General features: G+C 43.5%; 2 protein-coding genes across 2 annotated transcripts in view; both read left to right on the top strand.

Annotated features, from left to right (window-relative positions):
* The window catches only part of LOC140701210 (uncharacterized), a 31,380-nt gene extending 30,403 nt beyond the window's left edge, over positions 1 to 977 (top strand). The window contains exons 5-6 of the mRNA XM_072976656.1: positions 406 to 534; positions 759 to 977. Of these exons, the coding sequence (XP_072832757.1) occupies positions 406 to 419 (14 nt within the window). The 3' untranslated portion in view covers positions 420 to 534; positions 759 to 977. The remainder of the gene's footprint in view (positions 1 to 405; positions 535 to 758) is intronic.
* The window catches only part of LOC140701208 (uncharacterized), a 541,330-nt gene that overhangs the window by 515,853 nt on the left and 708 nt on the right, over positions 1 to 24,769 (top strand). The window lies entirely within an intron of this gene.

The following is a 24,769-nucleotide window of genomic DNA, read 5'->3' as shown; positions in this document are numbered from 1 at the left end:
TGAAGCTTAAGAGTTCAAATAAATTGGATAGAAATCCAGATCTTTTGATCCTACTGTGGTCCTTTTCTTTATATTCTGCTGAAGGGGGTTGGGGAAAGCATTTCCTTTGTTCATTTCTTTATTCAGCATTTTTGAGCAGTGACTTTGCATCAGGGCCTTGCTAGGTGCTTGGAAATATAAAATAAGAAGTGACCCTTCTCTGCAGAGGCAGGAAGCCTAGACCAAAAGCTGGGTAATGTGATCCGAGCTACAGTGGCCATGTGCAGACTCTGAGGACAAACTGTACTGTTGGATTTGCTTTGGCTTCCTTTGCCTTCTGGCTGGTACACACCAGGTCACAGCAACCCAGATGGGCCCGTAGCACACAGCAGAGTAGTACCACGATCTCCTCTCCCCTCTTGGCAGGGCCTGCAACATGAGCATCCCTGACTACGTGCAGTGTGCTGAGGACCACCAGACTCGTCCCGTTGTGGTCCAATCCATAGAGATCATCTCAGAGGAGAATTTCTTTGCATCTATCAGCTACTCACCTTGGTGAGCCATATCAGCCCATTTGGCTCCCAGTGGACACACTGTATCCACTACAGGCACCACTATGTGCCCGACAATGGGTGGAGCATCTTCCAGACCCACCGCAAGGTCGTGGGCCTTGTCACCATTACCGACTGTCTCTCTGCCAAGGCCTTCGAGAAGCTCCACGTGCAGAGGAGCTGTATGGCACCTCGTTTAATGACTCTTAGCTTTTTGTCTTTGTGCAGCATGGGGAGGTAGCCGAGCAGCCACGCACCGACGTTGCCTTCAAACTAAGAGGACTGCAGGGTGGTGGAGAAGAGGATCGAGGACTTCACTGACTCACTCTTCATCTTGCTCATGTCCAAGTGGCTGGATGGTGGCCCCAAGAAATCTGGGGACAAGATCCCCCTCCTCTGCATCCCGTTTGAGAAGGAGGAATTCATGAGACTGGACACAGAGAGCAGGTAAGTTTACCTGGAGGACAGTCCACCCTGGCTGTGTGCCGGATTGCTTCCCTACATCCAGAAAGGGATCAGCAAGGAAGAAGTCTGTCTTGTAGCCAAGGGGAGGGGAGGTGCAGCCCGCCGCTTTACAGACATTTCAAAGAGAATCCGCCTTTGTTTCAGAGAGATCCTTTTAGGGTTAGTGTGGACAATTACTCCCGCTTTACAGCCAGGACCATGGTGGGAACCCTGGAGTTGCTGTCCAAGAAAGTAGCCAAAGCCACTGATGCTAGGAGCACTGGGGAGGAGGCTGGACTGAGCTGAGATGTGCTGTAGGTCAAATGCATATCAGACGCTGAGGCTTGTCTAGTAAAAGTACATAAACTATCTCTTTACTTCCTATATTGATTACATGTCAAAATGATAGTATTGAACATACAGTAGATTAAGTAAAATCTGTTCTTAAAATCACATCCTAGTATTTGTTTTTTGTTTATTGGTTTGTTTCTTTGTTTAAAATTTTAAACGTGGCAACTGGGAAACTTTCTTTACATGGCTCTCATTTCATTTCTGTTGGGCAGCCTGTCCTGGGACATGCTCATCCCTTTGCTTTTAGATGAGATGCTGAACCCCGAGAGGCAAAACGAGGCGCTGGTTGAGCTGCTGCTGGATCCGCTATCACCTGCCTCCCAGGCCCAGCACCTTTTCAGCTCAGGCAGTCTCTTCCTGCCCGACAGCCACCATGCCATGTTAGGACATCAGAAACACCGTCAGGGACTTCTGAATGAACTCCTTATGCAGGGAAAGGCGTATCACGGTGTTTGGGACAGAGCAGGGAAATATTCATTCTCAGTTTGTCCCTGTGATTAAGTCAAAGGCCCCACTTTGCCTCGGAAGTACAGACGAGCTCTTCTGGGCTGCCTTCCCCCCCCACCTTCTGCTCTGTTTCCCGGTGTATATATCGTGCTGTCCCTCGGGCAGAAGAGGGTGAGATGCCTTTGCCGAGACGTGGTCCCCCTTTTCTGGGGTGAGTGAGGGAAGCTGTGTCCCCCCAGCCTACGGCCTCTGTCCTTGGGTCTGGAGAGGGCTCATGGTGGTCCCACAGATGACGGTCGGAGGACCTGGCATGTGCTACCAGGCCCACTTTGGAGGAGGTGCTCTGTGATTCTTGAACTTACGTAAGATCAGATCCTACTTTCTGGTTGTTGGTAAGTTGGAGGAGAAGATGCTAGAGAATTGATAAATAGAATGTCTAGACCAGCCCTGTGAGTGAAAAGCACGGGGGACCCGAGTCCCACCTGCGAGAGCCCTCCTAGCAGGCTCTGGATGAATATTCTGTTCCTCCCAGGACATACCTCTATGGCTTAAGGAAGAGGAGAGGCATGTCGTGGCCATGATCTGTACTTGTCCTCACAGGGCCCTATGATCTACATGCCCGCAATCCCCATCTACTTCTTGGAGATGAGCTGACATGTTTAGGAGCCTGGGCACTGCTGAGGGCATAGCTGCCAGCACCGTGCTACACAGAGTCTGGCTCCGTTCACCTCACCTGTCAACTCCTGCTGACGCCCCAGACATTAGTCAAGGTAGGTTCATCAGCGAAACCTAAGCAGGGAACTTCTTCTCCCCCTGGACAGACTGGTGAGTGAGCAGTGGAAGCCTGGAGCCTTGCCCCAGACCCCACGCCAGTGCCACTTCTTTGCCATAGGAGGCACTGGTGACATTTTTGCTCAACAAATGCTTGTCTCTGAGTCTGCAGACCCACCAGAGAATGCCAGCTTGTTTTTGCCTTTTGAAGTCTGCCCTTGGGACTTAGCGTAGTAGCTGGATGTGTACTTAGCCCACAGTGGTTCAGTGCATTAATCTTCCCTCCTTGTGGGTCTGTCTGTTCTGGTACCATAAGGGCTCAGCCAGCATCTGAACGTCAGTGAGATAACGCGGCCAGTGAGTGAGGGTCAAGCACATTCTCCTCCAGTCACTTCTACTCCATTGTTGCTTTTACTATTCCACAGTCATTAATTTTTTAAACAATGCCTTGGTGCAGGAGCAGAGCCTCATTCTTTCCTGCTACTCTTGGTGGCAGTGACTAAATCTGTCCAGACTGAAATGCGACCACAATTTGTAGCTCAAAAGCTGCCTCGACGCTTGTAGGTGGAATTTTGGTTAGGGGCGCTGAACACGTTGTGGTCCCCTGGCAGCGCCGCTCCCCTCAGGCCCCTGCTTTCCCTGGAGCAGGAGGTGAGGGTGGGTCTCACCATCCCCGCATCCCTGACCTCACACACTCACGTAAATTCTTGTACATGCAGTCAAAATCATTTTTGTTCTTGTGTGTTTCTAATTTTCTCTTGTTCCTCTTTTCCTTTTTCTTTATTCCTTTTTCACTTGTACTGCCCAGTGAGCATGTTGTTGCTTCTGAAAATGTGGGCTGTGCACACCCTGCATTGGAAATAGCCAGATTGCCCTCCGTACGTCTCCATTGCTTTAAAAAGCAACAACTTAACAGCTGTTTTGATCCATCTATTATCTTAGTCATTTTTTAATTTTCTAATTTTTTGGAATATTTGCTTTGTTAGCTCATCACCCAATGGTGTTTTATACCTGTTGAAATCCTTGCTTTTGAGGAACATGTTTGGTCGTCCTTTTATTTGGTGACAAATGCGCTCTTATTAAATTTGTTTGATTGTTTTGTAGAAGTAAGATGCGATTTGATTTAGGTGGCTGCTGAGGGATTCTTTTCATGGAGTATTTAAACTTGTAAGGTCTAATTCTGCAGCATTTTGCTCGATTCCTGCTTTTACACAAACGTGCTCGGCACGCAGTTCCTGGCTGTCGCTGTGTGACGTGCGTGACGGCGCTTCCTGGCTGGCGGTCACTGGTGAGGAAGTGGCCGCCACGGAGGTGACAGCTGCAGGGGACGCTGTTGGAGGAAGCGGTCAACGTTTGGTTCTTTAATATTTTTTTTTTTTGCATTCAACTTCCCCGTGCCATTTACATTACTTTGCCTTCATAAAGGGGCAGAAATGGGTCTAAAATCCATGCCACTATTTTGTTCCCTTTACGAGGCTGGTTTTTCTGAGTATCAGGACAACATGGCCTTCTCCTAAGTAGCTAGCTTACCTGGATCTGTTGGACACAGGGACTGCTAAAAGGGCCGTAGCTTCCTCTCTGCTCCAGCCAGTGGGCATTCAGAGCTGGGTCTGTGGTTTGCCTCAGCAGCCGTGCAGACCTCCCTGCCTCGGCCTTTACTTTTAACCCATGTTGGCAGTAAAGAGCTGAATCCGTTTCTGTTGCAGCTGACGTCCACCACTGACGGCCGTGTCGTTAGTTTGTGTTAGTCAGTCCCCAACACCCCAGACAACCGTGAAAGAAGATGATTTGGCCGACCTAGGACCTTGGATTCTCACCCCTACCCTGGTTCATCTCACCTGGCGGAATTGTTTGGTCACCACCATCATGCTGACCATGAGGCCTTGTTTCTCCTTTCATGCTCTGGTCCAAATGTGGACACTTCATTTTTCACTGAATTTGTCTTGCTTGAGACAAGCCAGAATATCTGAATGAGTCCATCACATTCTGGGTGGGGAACAGAACAGAAGTAAGTGTCACAAGTAGATGGAGTCTAGGCTGTCCGGGTTGGCAAATGCAGGCTGGGATCTGTGAAGGCCGGTCTGTACCTTGGACACAGGCCTTTCCCGTGGCCCCTGAGAGCCCATGAGTTGAAGTGATAACAGCCTTGCATGGGTTCCCTCATCCTCATCTGCTCATTGGCAAGTGTGTCTGCTAATTAGGAGCTCCCCCAGACCTCGGGCCCTTCAAAGCTCAGACCACGGGAGAACCTTGAGTCCCTCCTCCTGGGCCTCCTGTGTGAGAATCCAGTGCCTTCTGAGGTGAACAGCGGCAGGAGATGCCTCCCCCTCCAGGGAGCACCCTACGGAGGACTATTAGTGCACCATGCTGTGAGTTTGTGTGTTTCCGGCCATGGTCCCTGCAGAACTACACTTGAGATGGGCTTATTGACGGAAATAACAGGACTGATTCCAGGGCAGGGCTGGGGGGAGGGAACAGTGGAAATTGAATGTGACCTCAGACACCTCGGTGGGTGCTGGGGCTGTTACTAAAATGGGGAGTCTGGGAGATACCTGCCAGGAATGGAATTCCAGAGTAAATGGTGGACATGAGGCATTTTTAAGATGCCATTTGTCATCCAAGTTAGGACTTCAAAGAGGCACTCGGGTCGATGAGCCTGGGGCTCAGGTGAAGGAGCCGTACTAGAGATACATTCTTAGCTGCTGTTCACAGCCTTGCATGTGAATTAGATCATCTTGAGGGCTGCAGACTGAGGCTGAGGTGGGGCAGGGCTGTGTCTGGATTGGAGGAAAGCCCAGACCATGCAGCTTTGGTGTGTCAGTCAGTGGCGTTTGCCATTGTCAAAGCAATGCCAGTTATCCTTAAGGGGCCGGGGGCTGGGCAGGACCAGCCAGGAAGAAATCTGAAGGGAGGGTCGTGGCCACGTGTGCGTCTTGGGAAGGTGCAGAGTCTGCAGGGTCCGGGAGGGTAGACTCCTCAGAAGCTAGAGTTGGAGTGAGGAGTGGGGAGAAGTTTGTCACAATCACCTGTGAGGGAGGGAGGGAGGCCTTGGGAGCCCCACCCTACTGGACTGGTTTTCCCATGAACAGAAGGCAGTTAGACAGAGGATCTGAGGTGAGAAGGGATGGGCACTGGGAGGGGAGCCAACCTGGAGAATGGTGCTTGGAAAGTTCTGGAATAGTCTCCCTGAAAAATAGAGTTAAAAATACCCAGACTCTTAAGAACATTGTTAGTGACTTGGGAGGAGGCAGTTGTTTTTCTGGCCTCCTAAGGGTAAGGAATGTATCCAGGGATACACAGAAGATACGGGTAGTCTGTTTCAGGGGCTTGATCGTTACCGGGGGAACAGTGCAAGTTTAAAGGGGGAGAAGGGCAGAGGAGGGAAACTAGCCAGGCCCCGTGTCAGGTACCAGTCGGCCGCCCTACTTGCGTGTTGCATTCACATCCATGCCTCCCAGGTGGGCGGTGGCAGCCCCCTTTTGCGGTTTGGGAAGCCTTCTCAGAGGGGTTAAGGAATTGGTCCATTTAGCGGCTAGTAAATGCTGTAGCAGGATTCAAGCAGGGCCTTGTCAGACTTCAAGGGCATGTTCTCTCTACTGTTTCCAGTACTTCCCTGTTATACCTGGAATGGTGAAGTGGGTCAGCTTTGGATCCTTTCAGAAAAAGTATGATTTAAGCGCCTCTGGACTGTTTTACAAAGCTCAGCGTTCTTTGATGGTTCTGAAACACGCAGTGATTTTCGCCCCACAGAGGTAACGTCTAACTCCTTTGTCGATGTCGTGGTTGCAAATGATGGACAGGTTCAAAACCACACTTCGCAGCTTCTGAAGGGAAACTCTCCAATTCTCCCTTGGTCGGCTTTCTTCCACAGGATGTAACTGTGCTGCAGCATAGGCCTGAGCTTTCCGTATGGAGTGAGGGTTTATTATCCGATGTTAGCATAAAACAGTCAGATGAAGAAAATCGACGTTGACAATTTATTTTTGGGTTTCATTTGTCAAAATATACTATCAGTTAATGGCCCATATTACAAATGAAATTGAGTACAGGACATTGCATTTCTTCCTTTCTATTTAGAGTTCTCTTACAGAATAATGTTGCCTGCTTTGGAACATCAGCTGCACCACTCACGGCACCTATCAGTGTGTTGGTGTGATTGCATTTACAGAGTGAATGTAATCTGGGCTTCCTCAGCCCCAAACACTTCAGTGCAGAATCACGGGCTGTAGCCATCTGTTAGTCACGCAAATACTTCTAAAATTATATGATGCTAGAAAAGGAAGAAGAGAGAGAGAGAGATTGATTTTATCAAATTTCCTTTCAGTTCTAACTGCAAACTGTTGTTGAGCAGCTCTGGTTTCCTTTGGATATGAATATATACATTTCTTTGCATGTAACCTGGGTTTTGGACTAGAACACCAAGTTTTTGCTGTCCACAAGCCACAAAAATAGTAGCCAAATTGGACCCGTGTGAAATAGTTTATACTTTTTTCTGAGAAAGTATCCTTGAATTTGGGACTTGGGCTGTGATTTTTGCTTTTTGCTTCCCCCACCCGTCTTGCAATCTCTCACTCCTTCCCACGTGGCCCCCAAGGGTTCGTGGACTCAAAGGAGCAGGCAAACACCCAGTTGGTCACCATGTACTGCTGCTATAGATAGAGGCCAGACAAGACATAAAGGACATTATCAGAGAGGACTTCCTGGAAGAAATGGGCTCTACATTCAGTTGTGAGGACAGAGTAAGAGTCAGCCAGGAGAAGGAGTCAAGAATGTGGCTCAGGTCGCAGGTGCAGCCCGGGTAGAGGCCTGGAAGCTTTTGGCGTGGGGACCCGGGGAGAGTGCCCTGTGCGGTCCAGGGTGGAGGGAGCCCCTGCTGGGGAGGACACTGGAGAGAGTCCGTGGTGTAGGGCTTTGGAAGAAGTTGAGTTTTACTAGAACTGACACAGTAGGCAGTGAAGGGTGTCAACAGAAAGTGACCCTCAGGAAAGGTACTTCTGGTTTTGCTTCTGATATACTACAGACAAAAGGGTCGGGACGGGCGAGAGCAGGTATGTCGGTCCCTTTGAGACCCAACCCGTCATTCATTTATTCATAACACGTGCACTTCAGTGAGTCTAGGGGAGACAGAGTGTAGCCACATTAGTAAGCAAAATGTATTTGCTTCTTGAGAACTTAGCATTGTCAGAAGTTGACTTAGCCTAGAATGTTTTAGGAAGAGAGGAACAAATTGTGGAGGTTGGAGGGAGGGAAGGCTTCCTTGGGAAACAGTCAAAATGAGCCTGGAGGCAAGTGGGAAGTAGGAGCAGGTCAGGGGGCTCCTGAGGTCACTGGGGACCTATGTACTGAGATGAGACTGGGCGAGAAGGGTCTGGGGTGGGGCTAGAACTCTACCAGGGAGCCTCTGAAGTGTTTGAAGTGGGGTTGATGTAATCAAATTTGTGCTTTGGGAAGGCTGTCGTGGCTCTGTGTATCTGTGTGTAGCGGGGAAGAGGGGGAGGGTGCCACCAACTGGGGGATTATTAGAAGACCATTCACAGGCTGGAATATGGGCATCAGGGCTACTTCGGGATGGCAGGGGCAGTGTGGATGCCGGCTTTCCTTATGTGGGGCTTGTTAGCAGGGCTGCCCTAGAGGCACCTTGTGGCTGGAAGAAAACTGATGGAGGCCACCAGGTGGACATTCCTCTTCTCTCCTTCCATGCCTAGTGTGATGATCTTAGCTCAGCCAACATTTGAAACAAAAGAGCTAATCTCCCGGGTTGCCCAGGCCTTTGTTGAGCTCCTTCGAGTGAGATCTGGTAGGATTTAGGTTTGTGTTCATATCTGGATGTTCACTTAGCTAGAAACGTCCTGTCATTTCGATTTCCATAGGGGTTTTTATTCCTGATAAAGACTGCTTTCTTGGTGAGAGGAAAATTAATACAGCTGTTGTCTTTTTCAAAAAAAATCATATATTTTAAGAACTTTAATATTCAAAAGAATAGGAATATAAAAATATTTAAGGAAGACATTGGTGTGGTTTCTTTGCTTTCTGAGCTAATGTGGAGTTAGAGCCATTGCATTACTTAGTAGCACATCCTTGCCAGTATTTAAAGCGCTGTTAGTGAGCGCCCCAGGCCCCACCTCTCAGAATCGTTAAAGTTTGCTCTGAAATAGTGAGGTCATAAAGGTCTTGTTTTCAGAAATCAAAAGGTTTTAAATACGCACCATAGCTCCATTTATAAAATAATAATAAGTTCATAATTAAGAAAGTGGAGGATAATTGATTTTTTTTAAAGCCTAAACATAAACTTTCTTGTGCTAATCTTGCAACTGGAAATTTTGAAAAGAAAAATCCTACTGCAATATCATCTACGTGGTATATATATATATGAGTTTCACGTTTGAAAAGTAACTGCGCAGTGGTTTTCAACGTCAGGAGCATTCCAGCTGAAATACTGGCAGTGGTGGCTGCTGGTTTTCAATGGAAGAGCCTAAATTTGCCTTCTTAGCTTTTTTTTTTTTTGTACTGAGAAGGTTGAGTAGTGCTTTGCCAGCATGATTTTCGGGCAATTTGAGGTCAGATGTCGTGTACCAGCAGTGAGATATTTCCATGCATTTTATTTTCTGGACATCACCAGGGCACATGTGGGGTTTGTGCCTGCAGGCTGGAATGCTGTAGGACTCCCTGATCCATCACCGTTATGTCCTGGTGCTGCTCCAGTCAGTGAATGATTTTCTGTGACTTGGAGGTAATGTGGTCTGATGGAGATGATCAGATGTGCAGTTAAAGTGCTATTAATTGAAATAAGAGTAACCTAGACACATTGCTCTAACAATACAGGATGAGGGAGGAGGATTGGCTGAGCTGCTTGCAGTGGGGTGTCTTCTCAGTTGACTCCCTCACCGTGATTCCTGCCAATATCCGCCCCAGCCCTGCACGGTAGTCCTGCTGAAGCAAGCAAGCACTTTGCTCAGAAACGCCCTGAATTTCCTTGTGCCTCTGTTTGTTGGCTTTTTTTTTGAAAGCACATTTTGCCCTTTGCTTAAATGCCATCCATGCTAGTCACCTCTTACACTCATTTTTCTGGACCTCGTCCATAAATAGCTGCTGAATGGATGAACAGAATGTAGTATCTCCATGTAGTGGAACATTATTCACACTTAAGAGTGAGTAAAAAAGAAAAAAAAAGAGGAGAATGAAAAAGCCACCTGTTTTGGGAATTCCACCCTGACTGTTCAACCCACACTTTTCCGTTTGAAACCCAATCACTTATGCTCCACTCTACTCTTTTTGATAGTACATACCACCTTCTAATAATCTTTAACGATTCCAAAAAAAAAAAAGAAAGAGATGCTGATACCACTTCAAAATATACAAGCCTTGATAACAGCATGTTACTTGAAAGGAAGCAGACACAAACGGTCACAAATTGTTGATTTCAGTGATCTGAAATGCCCAGAATAGGCACATGCAGAGGCAGAGAGCAGGTGATGGTTGGAAGGGGCTGAGTGGAGGGGGATTAAGGAGTGAATGCTAGTGATAGGGGGATTCTTTTGGGCTGGTGAAGTGTTCTGGAAATAGAAGGTGATGAGGGCTGCACAACCGTGATTGTGCAGAAGACTGCTGAGCGCTGTGTCTGGGAGTGCCTGTTGTTGGGGCATCTTTATTTTGTTCTCATCCTGCAATGTGAAGTGCCATCTTCTGCTGTGGTCATTCTACTCCTGTGAGTGGTGAGGGTCAGAGACTTTGTAGAGTTCTGTTCCTTTTCTCCCTCTGGCTGAGTGTAGGCAAAAAAATTTAAGCCTGAGAAAGTGCTCCATCTGCAGAAATGTCTTTCAGTTTTGCCTGGTGTAAAAATCTTGAGAGCTTTTAACCGTTGAGGCTAGTCTGTGGGGGTAAATAGCCCATGAAGCCTGGGTGAGCCCGGGAAGAGCCGGGCTTCCCTCCCAGACACGGGTGGGGATTTCACCCCCTTTCAGGCAGTGAAGGGCCCAGACCCGTGAGCAGAGTTGACAATTGTGAATATTTACGTGTATCCGCTGCTTCATCTTGGATATTAATTTCAAGCTGAGTCAGTTTGTGGCGGCAGCCTCATCCTACATCAGGAATTTATAGTATCTGCTCTTTGAGGTGAAGACCTGACAGACTTGATTATTTAACAGTCTGCCTTGAATTGATATATCAGATTCCTTTGTGAAAAGCAAAACAGCAGAAATACAGACGTCCTTTAATGCCAATGTGGCCTGGAACAGGTTTAGTCTCTGTGCCTCAGTGGCCTTATCTGTGGGTGGGGAAGATGATAACAGTGCTTCCCTCAGAGGAGCTGGTGAGGGGAGAGTGAGAAGCACAAATGGAGGACTTACACGAGATGCTCATAAATGACCGAATTTAGTGCTCTCCGCCTGGTGAGGCCTCAGGGGCAGAGATGTCAGAACAGAGCAGTCCTAGCCGGAGCTCAATACGTGATGGTAGCTGTTATGATCAGTATCACCACTGTGGGTTATCAGGTAGTTTTAAGACTTGGTAATATGATTTCATGAATAATGTTAAAAGACTAGACATCTCAGATCCAGTTTACATAGTCCTCAAGATTTCTTCTGAGAATTGGATGGTTTCTTCCCCATCTTAAATCTGAGATGAGTCTCTAAAAAATTCCCTATTCCTCCATCTTTTTGCTTTAATTCTCTATTTCTTAAAAAACAAAGTTTTTAGATGGAGTTACTGGGGACTGAACTGAGGGCCTCATGCATGCTAAGCACATACTCTCCCAAATGAGGTATAATCTCTTCCCTGATTTTTTTTAAAATTTACATCTTAGTTTTCAGAGGTTAGAGGCCTCTAATTCTTTTTCTGGAGACTTGTCCATGAACCTGTAAATCTACAATTAATGGACAAAATTTGTTTTATTAAAAAAAAATCTATAGAATATTCTGCAATCCATCCAAAAGGAAATTCTCATGGACTTAGAATGTTTCTCCTTTAAGGTGATATCTCCTGTTTGGTCGAGCTTAATTTATTAACTGCCATCCTCATCATCATAATGACCAAACTCGCTGTGAGTGGACGCCTAACTGAGGCTAAAATGCTTTGCTCATATTTTACTTCATAGCAGGTGTTTGATTGTAGGTATCAGTGTCTCCTTTTTTGTAGCTGAGGGATTGAGAGATGGGCCAGCTTGCCCCAAATCACACGCAGCTGGCGGTGGCTAGCTCGATGCTGGAATCCAGGCTGCACAGGATGAATTCTCAATTGCTCCTCTAATCAGCCTCCTGTTGAGTGTTTTCCCGAACTCCTGTGAGTCCATAAATGACCGATTTTAGCTATCTCAGCCTGATGAGGTCTTCAAAGGAGAGACACCAGTGAGAATGTGAGGCAGAGTGACATAAATTAAAATTGTACATTTTCACAAATGTTTTATTCTCAGGTAATGACTTTAAAGGTAATATTTTTTTAATTTAGTGCTTTGTGAGAACTAAAAACAAAACATTTAAAATAACTATTGTGCAAGAGAGAAGTGGTCTTTGAAAGTCCAACTGTTGCTAATGATGTTACTTTTTTTTTCTAGTGGTGTTTATTTACTGAAAAATTTCCAAACACTGAATTTGTTTTATATAGTCTTAGTATGAAAGAAAACTTTGTCAGTGAGTATTGTAAGTAAAATCCTTACTCTTTTCTTTCCTGATGATGAATATCTTAGTTGTTTACCTGGCTTAAGTATATTTCGTCATTTGTGAAATCTGAGTAATATGGTTTACCTTGTCTGACTGTGAGAGCTGGACGCCTTGTATACAAGGCACCGTATAGGTGCTTAATAAAAATGTGCTGTCACAGTGACTGATAGTTTAGAAGTATCAACTCTGAATACTAAAAAGGGTAGCTTATTTCTGATGCATATTCAATATGTATATATATGATATACATTAATATGGCTTAAAGTAACTAGGATTCAGTTTTTTTAAGTGCAGTATGAAGCTTTATTGAAATCTGTGTCATTCTAGTGAGACAGGGACTACTTAAATTGCCTTAAGCAGACGACCTTGAAGATTATTTACACAGAATGTGTATTGTTACAGCTCAGAATTCATGTTGCCGTGTAACCATCCATCAGACATTTAATTTCTCCGGATTCTGACCAGAACCATTAAGTTTAGAAAAATCCACATTGATTATTTTCTGGGAATAAGCTTCTCTCTTTTGTGATTAAAGAATATTTTGATTTTTTTCTGCACTCTTTTCAGGTTTTAAAATTTCAAAATTTTGATTTGACATGTCACTTTTTTAATAGAGAGAATAAAGCTCATGCTGTTTTAATATGTAAATAAATGTTTTTGTATTTCAAAAAACTTGTATCATTTCCTGGCTCTTTGAGAACTATTTTGCAAGATACTTAGATTACCTACTGTTGGAAAAATACAGACGTGACTTTTATGAATATAGGTGTAGTACAGTTCTGTTGGTTTTTACTACAGTGCAAGACATGAGACCTAGGAGAGCTTTGCTGCTGATTGCCAGGAGGATAGATCTCAGGTCTCAGTCTCCCCTCGTGTAAAATGAAGTGGCTGGACTGGAATCTTTCCACTTCTAAGATGAATTTTCATGAGCCTATGTCTTTTGTTTATATTTAGGAGTATTAGCAATATCAGATTAAATACTGAATACCCGTCCATTCCCCCGAAGCAAAGTGCAGTATATGCTACATAAGCTTCTAGTTATCTGATTCTCGTTTCTCATCCTACAGTCAATTTTTGTGTTGCATGTTTCCCGGCAACCTGGAAGGTCTTTTTAGCCATAGGTGGCGCTGTTGCAACTTTTTACAGTCTTAATTTTTCTGTTTGTAAAATAAGGCTTAAACAATGTGATTTTATTTTGATTTCTTTGCTTAATGCTTCAGAATAGCACAATGTCCATTATGTCTTTCTACCTGGAAAAATTTTTCTGCTTATATCATAGTTTTATTCTGTTATCTCGCTGTGAACATTTCAGACTTGCTGTGCAAACAATGGCAAAATCGGCCTTTTCTTCTAGTGTTAGAAACCAGTGAGCCGGGATTTTATAAAACAGCTAGAAGCTGCCTCTGGAGCACCATAAAGCTGAAAAGTGTGTTGAGTTCCCTGAGTATTGACCCCGCCGCTATGTGTTAATTGGTGGCAGTTGATTTGGTACATATATGAAGGGGTGTAGTTTCTTGACTTGGGTTTGCCTGCACGTGCTGCCACTGAACCACATGATCCTGAGTCAGCTCGTTCTGAGTTTTCCCCTCGTCTGTGAGAAGGGGACGCTCATATCTGCTTTGTAGAATTGTGAGAATTAGTAATTATGTAACGTGTTTAACACAGTGGGTACGTCAAGAGAACTCATAAACTTTAGCTGCTGTTTTGTGTGAAGCCATCATTTTATAGTCTTTGGTAATTACAAAGAAACAAGAAAATAAGAAAAGCTGATTTTATGATGAAAGATATTTGAGGAGGTTCCATAATTCCTACACCCATAATTTAGCATCAGCAGAGTCAGAACTGTTACACAGTCGCCCTGGACCAACGTTAAGCCACAGAAATTTTTGTTACTTCATATATGTTGGGGCCTAAGGGGAACCAATACTTATACACATGTTGTCTCCAGCAGCCAACTGAGAGGTGACACAAAAGAGTAGGCAGGCGTTAAATGTCTTCTTTGTTACTGATGAAGACACGTTCTCCATGAACTTCAGGGCTGTGGGTAAATGAGTGTCATGATACTGTGTCCCAGAAGTAGAGACTCACCCTGTCCCAGGTATCTCTGGGCCACAACAAGCCTTCCCTTGAGAGAATCTGCCCCATCATGCACAGGGCTGTTCTGCCATGGAGCTGAGCATCCAGGGTGCTTCCCTAGGGTGGCCAACACTGGAGGGAAAGGAAGGGTTTCACATGCCCTGCTTGTCTCCCTGGAATCACAACTCAATCTGTTAATGTGAGGAGGGCTAGCTGTGGGCCAGGGGTCAGGGCTGTGAAGGGAGTAGCACTCTGCATGGCCCAGAGGAGTGGGGAGGAGGTATCCCTTCCATCAGTTTAAACAGGTGGTGGGATGGAACAGAAGGGTGCACCCCAAGAGTTTATAAAAGGAGAAATAAAAATTTCCTTTTGGTATTAGTCTAGCCAGGAAACACAGAAGATGATTAGGAAGGAGACTTGTAAACCACTGTAATATTAATTTGACATTTGTTGAGCACCAAAAATATGCTACATTCTTTTCTGAGCGTTTTACAGAAATGAATCCTTCAATCTTCTCAACAAGCGAGTAAGGAAGGTTTGATTGTTATCCCAGTTTTACAGTGTGGAAATTGAGGCACACAGAGGGTAAGTTGGCCAAGGTCACAGAACCAGTAAGTGGCAGAGCAAGTATTTTAACCCTGGCTGTATGGTATTGTGGCTCCCAGAATGGGCTTTGGGTGTTTAGATGTATCTGCATCCCTCGATTTCTGTACGTCTGTGCCTCAATTAGCCCAGAAAGGACAGGGAAAGGAGAGTTACACAGGTGCTCACAGTCGTGTCTCGGCAACTGTCCACGAAGAGTGCACCGTGATTAGCATTAATTGTTTTCCAGGCAGCAGATCTGTTGGTATAACAGAAATTTAGTCCATTGAATTAATCTAGAAATCCTTCCTGCTCTGCTTCTGTCCACACTTGCCATGTGACTGCCTGCCCGTGATTGTGCCGTGGAGGAGAACATATACTCATGGTTGAACTCTGATATTGTAGTCTGGTTCATAGTTTCACGTCTTCTGTTACATTAAAAAGTTAAATTTCTGGTTTCTTGTATCTGTGTCTCATGAGTTTGGTTAATGTGAAACCAGTCCATGGGAGCCCAGGGGTTATGACGGTATAAAGTTTTAGCACGTTGTGGCACTTCTAGCTGTGCAGACCTGACTGGGGGATGTACGCCTTTCTCACTGATTTCTCCCAACAGCAGGGTCCTCTCACGGATGTGAGGCTGGGAGCTCTCTGAGTAGCTCAGTCAGAGGCCAAGTCCACCAATCAGAAAATGATGAAGTACCTGGAAGTGGGTTTAATAAAAGTAAAGGGCTTCCAGGTAGTCCGATGGGCTGTTCAAGAAATTTGGTGAAAAGCTGTCCACTGTCTGTGGTTTAGCTGCTTCTTTGCTGTTGAAAAGTCTGGAGTAGATGAAGGGATTTTAAAAAGCAGAAAGGAGTGATTTCAGGTGGTACGTCCACACCGGTGAGAAGTGATGGATGACCGCCACTGTGAAGCATAGACAGAGTCTTACAAACTTCATAAAACAGCTTCAAATGCTCTGCCATCTGAGTGCACTTCATATGGGGTCCAGTTCATCACTGGTCACGCTGTGAGGGCAAGTAACTGACGATGGCAGAAAGGACACGGAGGCATCAAAAAGTTCTCAGTCATGTTCCCTGTTTAAAGAATGTGGCACAGTGTATTATATTTGAGCTGGTTTTTCACTGAACAGTTTTTAGTGTTTTCTGGGACTCCCCAGTGCCCCAAGGTTCCATGCAGCTGGGTGTCCCCTCATTGCAGCTTCATCAGCGCTTGCCCTGGGCTGATGTGGTGTCATGGGAAGCAGGACGGTCAGCGTCCCCAGCTCCTCTGAGCTCCGTCTCCTCATCCGCAGAGCCTGGTTTCTCATCCGTGTCTACTTAGTAGGGTTGCTGAGAATCATCGTGTGATTTCTGGTTGTCTCTGTGACTGGCAAATAGCCAATAATTGATAGAAACTCTTGTTTTTTTATTGTAATTGTGTCTCCTAGATTGCAGTGGTTTTTAGTCTGCATTTTTTTATAACTTTACTCATTTTTAAATATGCCCTTATTTTATTTTATTTTTTTGAGGTACTGGGGACTGAAGCAAGGACATTGTGCATGCTATGCAGGTGCTCTACAACTGAGTAATACCCACCCTCCTTGTCTGCACTTAAAAATAAATATTGCAATACACAAAATAGCTCTTAAACTCCATCATGGGACCTGGTCTCTGTATAGGCAATTGAACACGTATACTATTTCAATAAGAATAAATGCTGTTGAGACATAGGTTTCTGAATCTGTTAATGTGCTTAAAAACGATCATAGCTAGTGATAAACACGAGACTTGGATCCAGTACTTCTTAGGGTATGTTTTGCCATCATGGGAAATTACATTCTACCGAGAAGGCTAATTGGGTCTCTTTGATATTTGGATGGTTTAGCAGGTGATCAAGGCTTTCCAAAGCTGACAGTTTTGTATTTTAATCTAACTACAAAGTTATCTTCTAGAAGATGGAAATCATAACCTTGTGAATTTCCCAGTAATCCAGGGGGTATGTGTCTGTGTCTGTGTCTGTGTGAACGTTTGTGTGTGTGATTTCAGGAATGTAGAAATAAGTTCCATATAGACTTCTGATATCTTTCTCTTCCAGTTCAAGGTATAAGCATATACTTACACAAATAAATTGATTTTCTTTTGTCATTTGGCATATTGGCGGGAATAAGAGGTTCTCATAGTTGTTTCAGAAGGGTTGGGAAGCATGAGCTTAGAAAACGGGAGGAGAAAGAGGCAGGGAGACACTTCACACTTTGTGCAGGATATGAGAAACAGTAGCTTTTCTTTTCTCTTTTCTTCTAAAGCAAACTGGCACTGAATTGTAACACACTATTACTCAGAATTGCTTTTCTAATCAGATACAAGTGCCTCAGATTTTTCAAGGCAACATGAATGATGAAATGTGTTTTAGCATTTATCTTTAAAAGTAGTTTTATTTCTCAAGCAAAAGACTATAGCCTGTTTCTTCCAGCGTCACAAGAAATACTCATTGATCTATGTACATGTTCTACGTGCTTATTTTCTTTGGGTTTTTTTTTTAAGTGCTTGTTTCATTGTGGTGTGAATGAATGTTTAAAATTTCTGGATTTTGATCTTTAGAAAATGCTGATATTTCAGAATTGTTAAAAACCTGATTGTTCTTTGGTCCTTGTTTGGTGGGGCACCCTGTTGATTAATCTTGTGTGTTAAAGAGAGAAATTCTTCCTCTAGCCTGCAGATCATTAAGTGTATGGTTTGCAGTATGCCTTTAAATTTCATTGAATGCATTGAACATGATTGTCCAGTGAATTTTGAGTTGACTCATAGTAATGACTTTGCTTTGTTTCTGTGGCTTTTACTCCTCTCCACAAGAGCTTGAATTCTCTGTTGCATTTTGTATACGTGTTCTTCACAGTGGAAGACATTTTTTACAGAGGTGGTTTTTCCTAACACCTCTGAATGCCTTCTGTAATTGATACAACCAAAATCTGTTATTTCAATGCTTAATTATTTCATAAACTAGTTTTTGGCTTAATCAGAAACAATGACAGAGTGATAATAAAAAATAGGAAAACTTTCCTTCCTTTGAAGAATAGAAATCAGGTGGTCAGGCTCACCCATGCTTTGTGCCTGACACACTTAATCTCATGTCATTGTGTATCATGATTCGGAGATGGAGTTGCTTCAGGTTTATTGATTTTTTGTTTTAACATTTGTTTTGAATTCTTTCTCCAGGCTTATGTATCCTGTTGGGTTTGTTGAAACTGTAGAAGGGAAACAAAAGCTTTTTTTGGTTTCCGGAGGCCTGAGTTGCTGATGATAAAGAGTTGAGGGTGGGCTGAGGAACAGAGTGACACTCCATCTGCTCCCAGCTGAAATTGATTAACAATGAAATCAATTAAGTGTATCGGTATTTGACCAATAGAAGTTAGCGAGCCCAAACTGGCTAGTTATGCCCAAAGAAAGTACTGAATTCACCTGCAGAATTAGGTGCTTTACCAAGAAGAAGCAGCTTAGAGCAATCAGAAAAATCAGTCCTATGATGAGATATAAAATAAATATAATATCTTTTATTTCTGAAACTTTTCTACATTAAGTTGTGTAGAGCTAAAATTAAGTTTCAAGCACCAGGGGTTAACAGTGTGGGTGGTTCTGTATGATCATTATTCAGGAATGTGCCTAGACTCTGCTAGAGTGGCTGAAGCTGGCAGGAAAAGACCCAGAGCCAGGATTTGTCACCCTAGGGTGTCCTCCATAATGGTTCCATGTGGGAGCCCATGATTGGGTTAACAAATTTTAACAGACCCCAGCCGCCTGTCAAATTTAAGAAGAAAACATATACTTAGTAACTGCTTTGCAAGCAGGGCCCTGTGCATACTCACTCCTGTCTCCTTGCCTTAAAAAGCAGAGATAATGCTTTGCTTGCGTAGATGAGGTTTTAGATAGCACTCTGCTCATCGCAAAGCAATGACCCAGGCCCTCAGCTATAAAGGCTGGGCTTGTGTGCAGTTAGATACTCTATTATCCCCCAAACAAGGACCTAGCTGGTCTGGTGGTCTGCTTTGTAATTCACATGTCTAAAGAATGTATCTTATTCCCCTCACCCCATGACTTCCCTAAAGATACACTAAGCCTTTGTACTCATGGTGGATTCTACAATCTCTGTCTCATCCTTCTTTCCCCAAGTTCCTGCTTACTATCACACAACTGTTAATGACGTTTTCCTTTGATTATACACAATAAATGTGAGAGCATTTGAGAGAATCGTGGAGTTGGGTCCCTACGCCCTCTCGCTTTCTTGACTTTTTCCACAGAGTCTTGAGTATTCATTCCCTGTACGTAAGACTTCTGCCAGCCAGAACCCACAGTTCCAGGTGAGAAGGATGCAGGCTTTATCTCTCCTACCCGAGGGAGAGAGAGTAGAAAATTGAGATCTGCTCTTCCGTGGTCCCTTCCTGCCCCAGGTCTACTCCAGTTCACCTGCAGCCTTCTGGCCTCTGCTCACAGGGCCTCTGTCCCAGGACTGACAGCAGCCTTTTCTTCCCTTGTCAACATTTCCTGGGCCTTTTAGAAGTTGGTCTCTTCTGTGCAATACAACCCTGGCAGATGTGATGGTGGTAAGCGTGCTGGTGGGCAGTCACTTGGGGACTGCCAGGAGCCATGCTGATTCTCCTGAGTCTCATATTCGGGGTTACAGTACTGTCGAGCAACAGAGGAAGCCCTTTAACTTGAGGCCAGCTCAGCATTGCATCACTTTCATTTTATTTTTGAATTTTCAATGGAGAAATTATTTGTAGCAAACTGTTCCAGATTTTTGGCTGCCTGCTTTCCTCACCACCATTTCCTTGTTGGCTCTGGTGCTTGTTTTAAGAACCAGGTTTCTTCTCTGGTTATTTCTAGCAGCTGGGCTTGCCGAATCCTTGATCTGCATTTGAAGCAGAATGCTTCTTCGTGATGTCAAGCTGATTTTCCTATTTCTGAATATTTCGTGTACACTCAGCAACTCTTTCAAGTGAAATGCTCTTGTCCAATTCTGTTAACCCACATTTGCCGATCTCCTGCTTTCATGCTGAGGGCAGTTTCTTCTTCCTGTAATAAAAGTTAGCAATTTGCATTTACTATTTGAAGGTTCTGGCCCTAGGTGCTTTTGTCCTTAACAGTTTTAATACAATTCACCCATTAAAATGTACAGCGGTTTTTACTCAATGCCCAGAATTGTGCATCGCAGTCAATCTTAGAATATTTTCATCCCCCAACAGGAAGCCCTGTATGCACAAGCAGTCATTCCCATCTTCCTCATCCTCCCCCAGCCCCAGGCAGCCACTGTTCTCTCTCTGTGGATTTGCCTGTGCTGGACATTTCATGTAAAACAAGTTATTTCATGTAAATGGAACTGTCTATTGTGACTGACTTCTTTCACACTGAGTAACTTTTTCAATGTTTTTCCAGGTTGTGGCCTGGGTCAGTACTCTATGCTTTGCTATTGCTGAATTATATTCTACTGTATATCCGGGCCCCACTGTTTACCCATTCATCAGGTGATAGTCATTTGTGTTGTTTCTGCTTTTTGGGTGTGAAGAGTAATGGCACCGTGAATACTCCTGTAGGAGTTTTTATGTGGACATTTGTTTTCAGTTCTCTTACTTGTGTGACCAGAGAGCAGAAATGCTGGGTCATTCATAAACCAAATGTTCAACTCTCTGAGGACCTGCCAGGCTGTTTTCTAAAGTGGCCACGCTGTGTTACATCCTCACCAGTAAGGGCTGCGCGCTCCGCTTCCTCTGTGTCTTCATTAGTGCTTGTTACACATTTTTTTATTATAACCTATTGTAGTGAGTGTGAAGCGGTTTCTCCTAGTGGTTTTGACTTGATTTCTTTTACAGCTAATGATATTGAACATCGTTTGATTGTGCTTATTGGCCATTTGTATATTTTCTTTGAAAAATACATTTTCAGATACTTTATTCACATTTTAATTGAGTTCTCTTTTTCTTGAGTTGTAGGAGTTTTTTCTTTTATTTTATCTGAATACTTAATCAGATAAATAATTTGAAAAAATTTTCTCCTCTCTGTTGTTTTTTCACTTTCTGGATGGTGTCCTTTGAAGCAAATTTTTAACATTTGATGAACTCCAATTTATCACTGTTTTCTTTGTTCCTTGAGCTTTTGGGGTAATTAAAATCTGAGGTATTTTATTTAAACTTTTATATAAAAAATAACTTAATTCTTAAGACCGTTCTAGGAGATGGGTGCTGTGGTTGTCCACAGTCTATGGATAGGAGACTGAGTTGCAGAAAATTTCACTGAAATATCAGTGTCACAGCTACCCAGTGCTGTGGGATTTCAGACCCTCATGTTTGTCCCCAGCATTTGTGATCTTCACCACCATGCTCCACTACTGCCTGGAATCGTTAATGAAAAAGTTTTCCTTTTTTGATTTCTTGATTGTTTGTTTTCTCATTGGGGAACTCACCTCTTCATTTTCCTTGTAGAGATCTGTGTAGGTTTATTTTAGGTCTCATGTACTTATTTATTACTCAGGCTCCAGTGATGATTGTGCCTAGTTGATCTAATCAATTCATGCTCAAGTCTTTCCTGCTCATGACACTAAAAAGAGAGTCATGATTTACATAATGCTCAAAGAAGAATGTACTTGAGTGATTTTATTTTTCTAACCAATCAAACCAATCAAATAAAAACCCGGTGTTGGAACAGATTATTAGCCCTGCAGAATAGGGTCACTGTCTTCCTTGTGTTTCATTTCTTTTGTCACAGTGTCTGGATAGTGCCTTGCTGTCCAGCAGTTTTGTGAGGATACGGTGCTCGTGAATCATTGTAAGGAAAGAATTTTGACAACAGACTGTGTTGTTCGTTTCACGAGGGAAAAGATCATATAGAAATACTGCTCAGATTTATTTTAAAATTAAGCTTGGTGTTTTGAGAAGGGTTCAAGAAACCATACAAAAATCTTTTTCACTAATTTTAAATCTATCTTAGACACATTATGCTTACATAGCAGAGTAACTTATCAACTAGCCTTGACAAGAGGAGTGTATTATTGATTATCTATTTTAGTTGAAATATTCTACCTGGGATAAAGTAATCAGTGCCCATAAATGAACAAATATGTTCGTATTTCTATGCAACATGGGAGCAGACTTCATATCTTTCTATATAATATATATGACTGTGTGTTTTAATCTGTCTGTCAGTGTTTTTATAGTTTTTCAGCAATGTTGTAACTTTAGAATTCTTCTAAGGAAACCACCCCAAATTCTAGTGCAGTTTGTAGTGTGTATCCTGTCTTATGCATGGGATTCCACTGTCCCCTCTGTGAGGAATTTCCTCTCCTATTGAGTTAGTAGCAGAGTTAAAGGAACTATGATTTCTAGGCCTTTGATCTCCATGTGTTTGCAGTTGGCTGTCAATCAAGATTTTCCCTTTCTTGAGTTTTCATTGTTCAATTAGAATTTTGGAAATAACAATTAATATGTTGCAACACTCTCCCTAGAAACTTGATGTGTTTGTGCTTTTCAGGTTCCAATTTACGAAAAATGTAAATGCACTCTTGTTTTTAAATAGTCCTTTTTCACTAGATATTTGTTTTCATCTTTATAGTCAAAATATTTTTTTCCCAATGAATGAATCGGTTTGCATGTTTTAAAAAATACCTTACTTTTTATATTTCTTATTCTAACAGGTATATTCATTGTACAGAATTTAGAAAATAAGGATAAACACAATTATAACTTAAAAATGGCCTCTAATCTCACCTGGAGATACAGTTGTAAGGTTTGAAATTGAGAATTACAAGTCCTCTCAAATTGTTCTTCTATTTCAACTACGGTTTGGTTACTGAGATCCTCGAATTCCCATATGAATTGTAGGAGCAGATAGTCAGTTTCTGCAGAGCAACCCGCTGGGATTGTGATCGAGTCCACGTTGAATATATGGATCGCTCTGGGGAGCACTGCCATACCAAGAATGCTGTCATTTGATCCAGGAATGTGCGTGGTGTGTCTGTCCAGGTATTTAGGTCTTCTTTAATTTTTTTTCAGCATTGCATAGAGTTTACATTGGATTATTTTACTATATTTTTTGCCTTTATACTGAGGACAAGTGTGCAAGGTACCGGGATCAGAAGTGTATTGGAGCTCCGCAACTTGCTGCCACCGGACGCTGTGCTCTTGCTTCGCCCACTGTACAATGCTGCACAAAATAGGACCTAAGTAACTCTCTCTTGAAAGAATGATTATATGATTGCTGGATGATGTTTGAGAGTCCTTGTGATGATGTATTTTTCCCAGAATTTCCCCTCTTCTTAACTATGCCCTTTCTCTTCCTTTCCTCCAGCCTGGGTTTCAGCCTGCCTGTGGCATTGATTTTCCTTGTCTGTGGACTCTTCCTTTCACTAGTTCATGATAATGTTACATGTGAGATGTGGAAACTTGCTAGATGTCAAGAAAGAGCAAATCCATTGTATGCTAATATTTTTAGAGTGTGTTATTGTTTTATCGATTGAAATTAAATCAGGCTGACCCATTGAGCCATCCCCTGAGCTCTTTTTGCCTTCCTACAGGTGATACTGCTCTCGTTGCTGCATGTGCCCTTCCCCCAGACTTGGTTTTGGAGTTGAGTAAGTCACCATCACTGGAGCCCTCTCTTTAAATGATGAAGAGAACACTTGCTCTTTCTCCCTGTTTGGGGACTTGGATGAGATGAGATAACAGATAAAGAATGGAGCCCCACCTCATTCTGACCCCCGCTCTTTCCGTTCCTTTCTCCAGGGGAAGAGTACAATACAAAAATATAAAGATTGTGAGCTAATGAGATAGACAAGACAACCGATCATTTATTAAATACCCTTTCATGCCAGAAACAAATGTATTATACACACAAAAAGCACATAAAGTACTGTAGTACTGTGGTTACAAACGTGGGTCCGAGTTCGAGTCCGGGTCTGGAGTGACAAGTCCTGTGAGATGGAGAATTGGTGGGTCGGCTTAGCCTCTCCTGGACTTGTTTTCTGTCCTGCAGAGATGGGGCTCGCTAGGCGTCCCTCCCCCGTAGAGGTGCTGAGGGCTGTAAAAGACGCGTGTAGGCAGACCGAGCACAGCTGCTCTTTCCTCGTAAGTGCAGGATAGCATAGCTTTTGCGGTGATGGCTTTATGACCACACCGTGTAGATCCTCAGTGCTCCGAAGGGATGCCTTGCGAATTGGAGATGGGATTCTCACTTCTGTAAATACCCAAGGACTGTGTTATTGGGCCTTGCTGATTTGACTCTATTCTTTAGAAAGTACATAATGTAGATATATTTTTCAAACATGCATGCTTTTTTTCTTTTATTATTTATACTTCTACCCTCTCATCTCTTGGTGTTACTTTTCATGGAATCCAGGAAACAGTCCTAAGCTACCTGCCTCTTCACACTTCTCCGTGGTGGTTTCCTTCCCTGACTAGAAGAGGGTTTTGCATAGGTAATTTTGATTGCTCCCCTTCTCTTGGAGACTCTCTGTTTGTCTGCCCATCTCTCACCTGTCCATCTGTCCATTTCTCTACCCACTCATTCTTCTGACTTGTTCCAAGAAGCATTTCAGGCAGCTTACAGAAGAACAGATACCAAATAAACAGGTGAGAAAATGGGGCCAAGTTCATACAGTGAGGCTAGGAGTTGAGTCTGTGTGAGAGTTGCAGGCGTGAGACACACGCCTCTGCCTTGTGACTTATAAGATAGACAGCATCAATGTGCCTGAAGTTCCCAGCAGACACAGGGATACAGGGTTTGTGGAAGATGCTCATTGGCTGTGAAATAAATAAGTGGCTTAGTAGAAGCCCAGCCTTTCCAAATACTAAGGATTAGGAGAATATTTTAGTGTCTTCCAAAATCAAAGTATTGCATCTTTTCTTTTTCAGAGTCTTATGTATAGTTGGTTTACATTCTATACCTGGAAAAT

Source organism: Vicugna pacos, chromosome 14 (genome assembly GCF_048564905.1).
Source record: "Vicugna pacos chromosome 14, VicPac4, whole genome shotgun sequence".
NCBI classification, from domain to species: domain Eukaryota; kingdom Metazoa; phylum Chordata; class Mammalia; order Artiodactyla; family Camelidae; genus Vicugna; species Vicugna pacos.
This window is presented reverse-complemented; position numbering and strand designations above follow the sequence as displayed.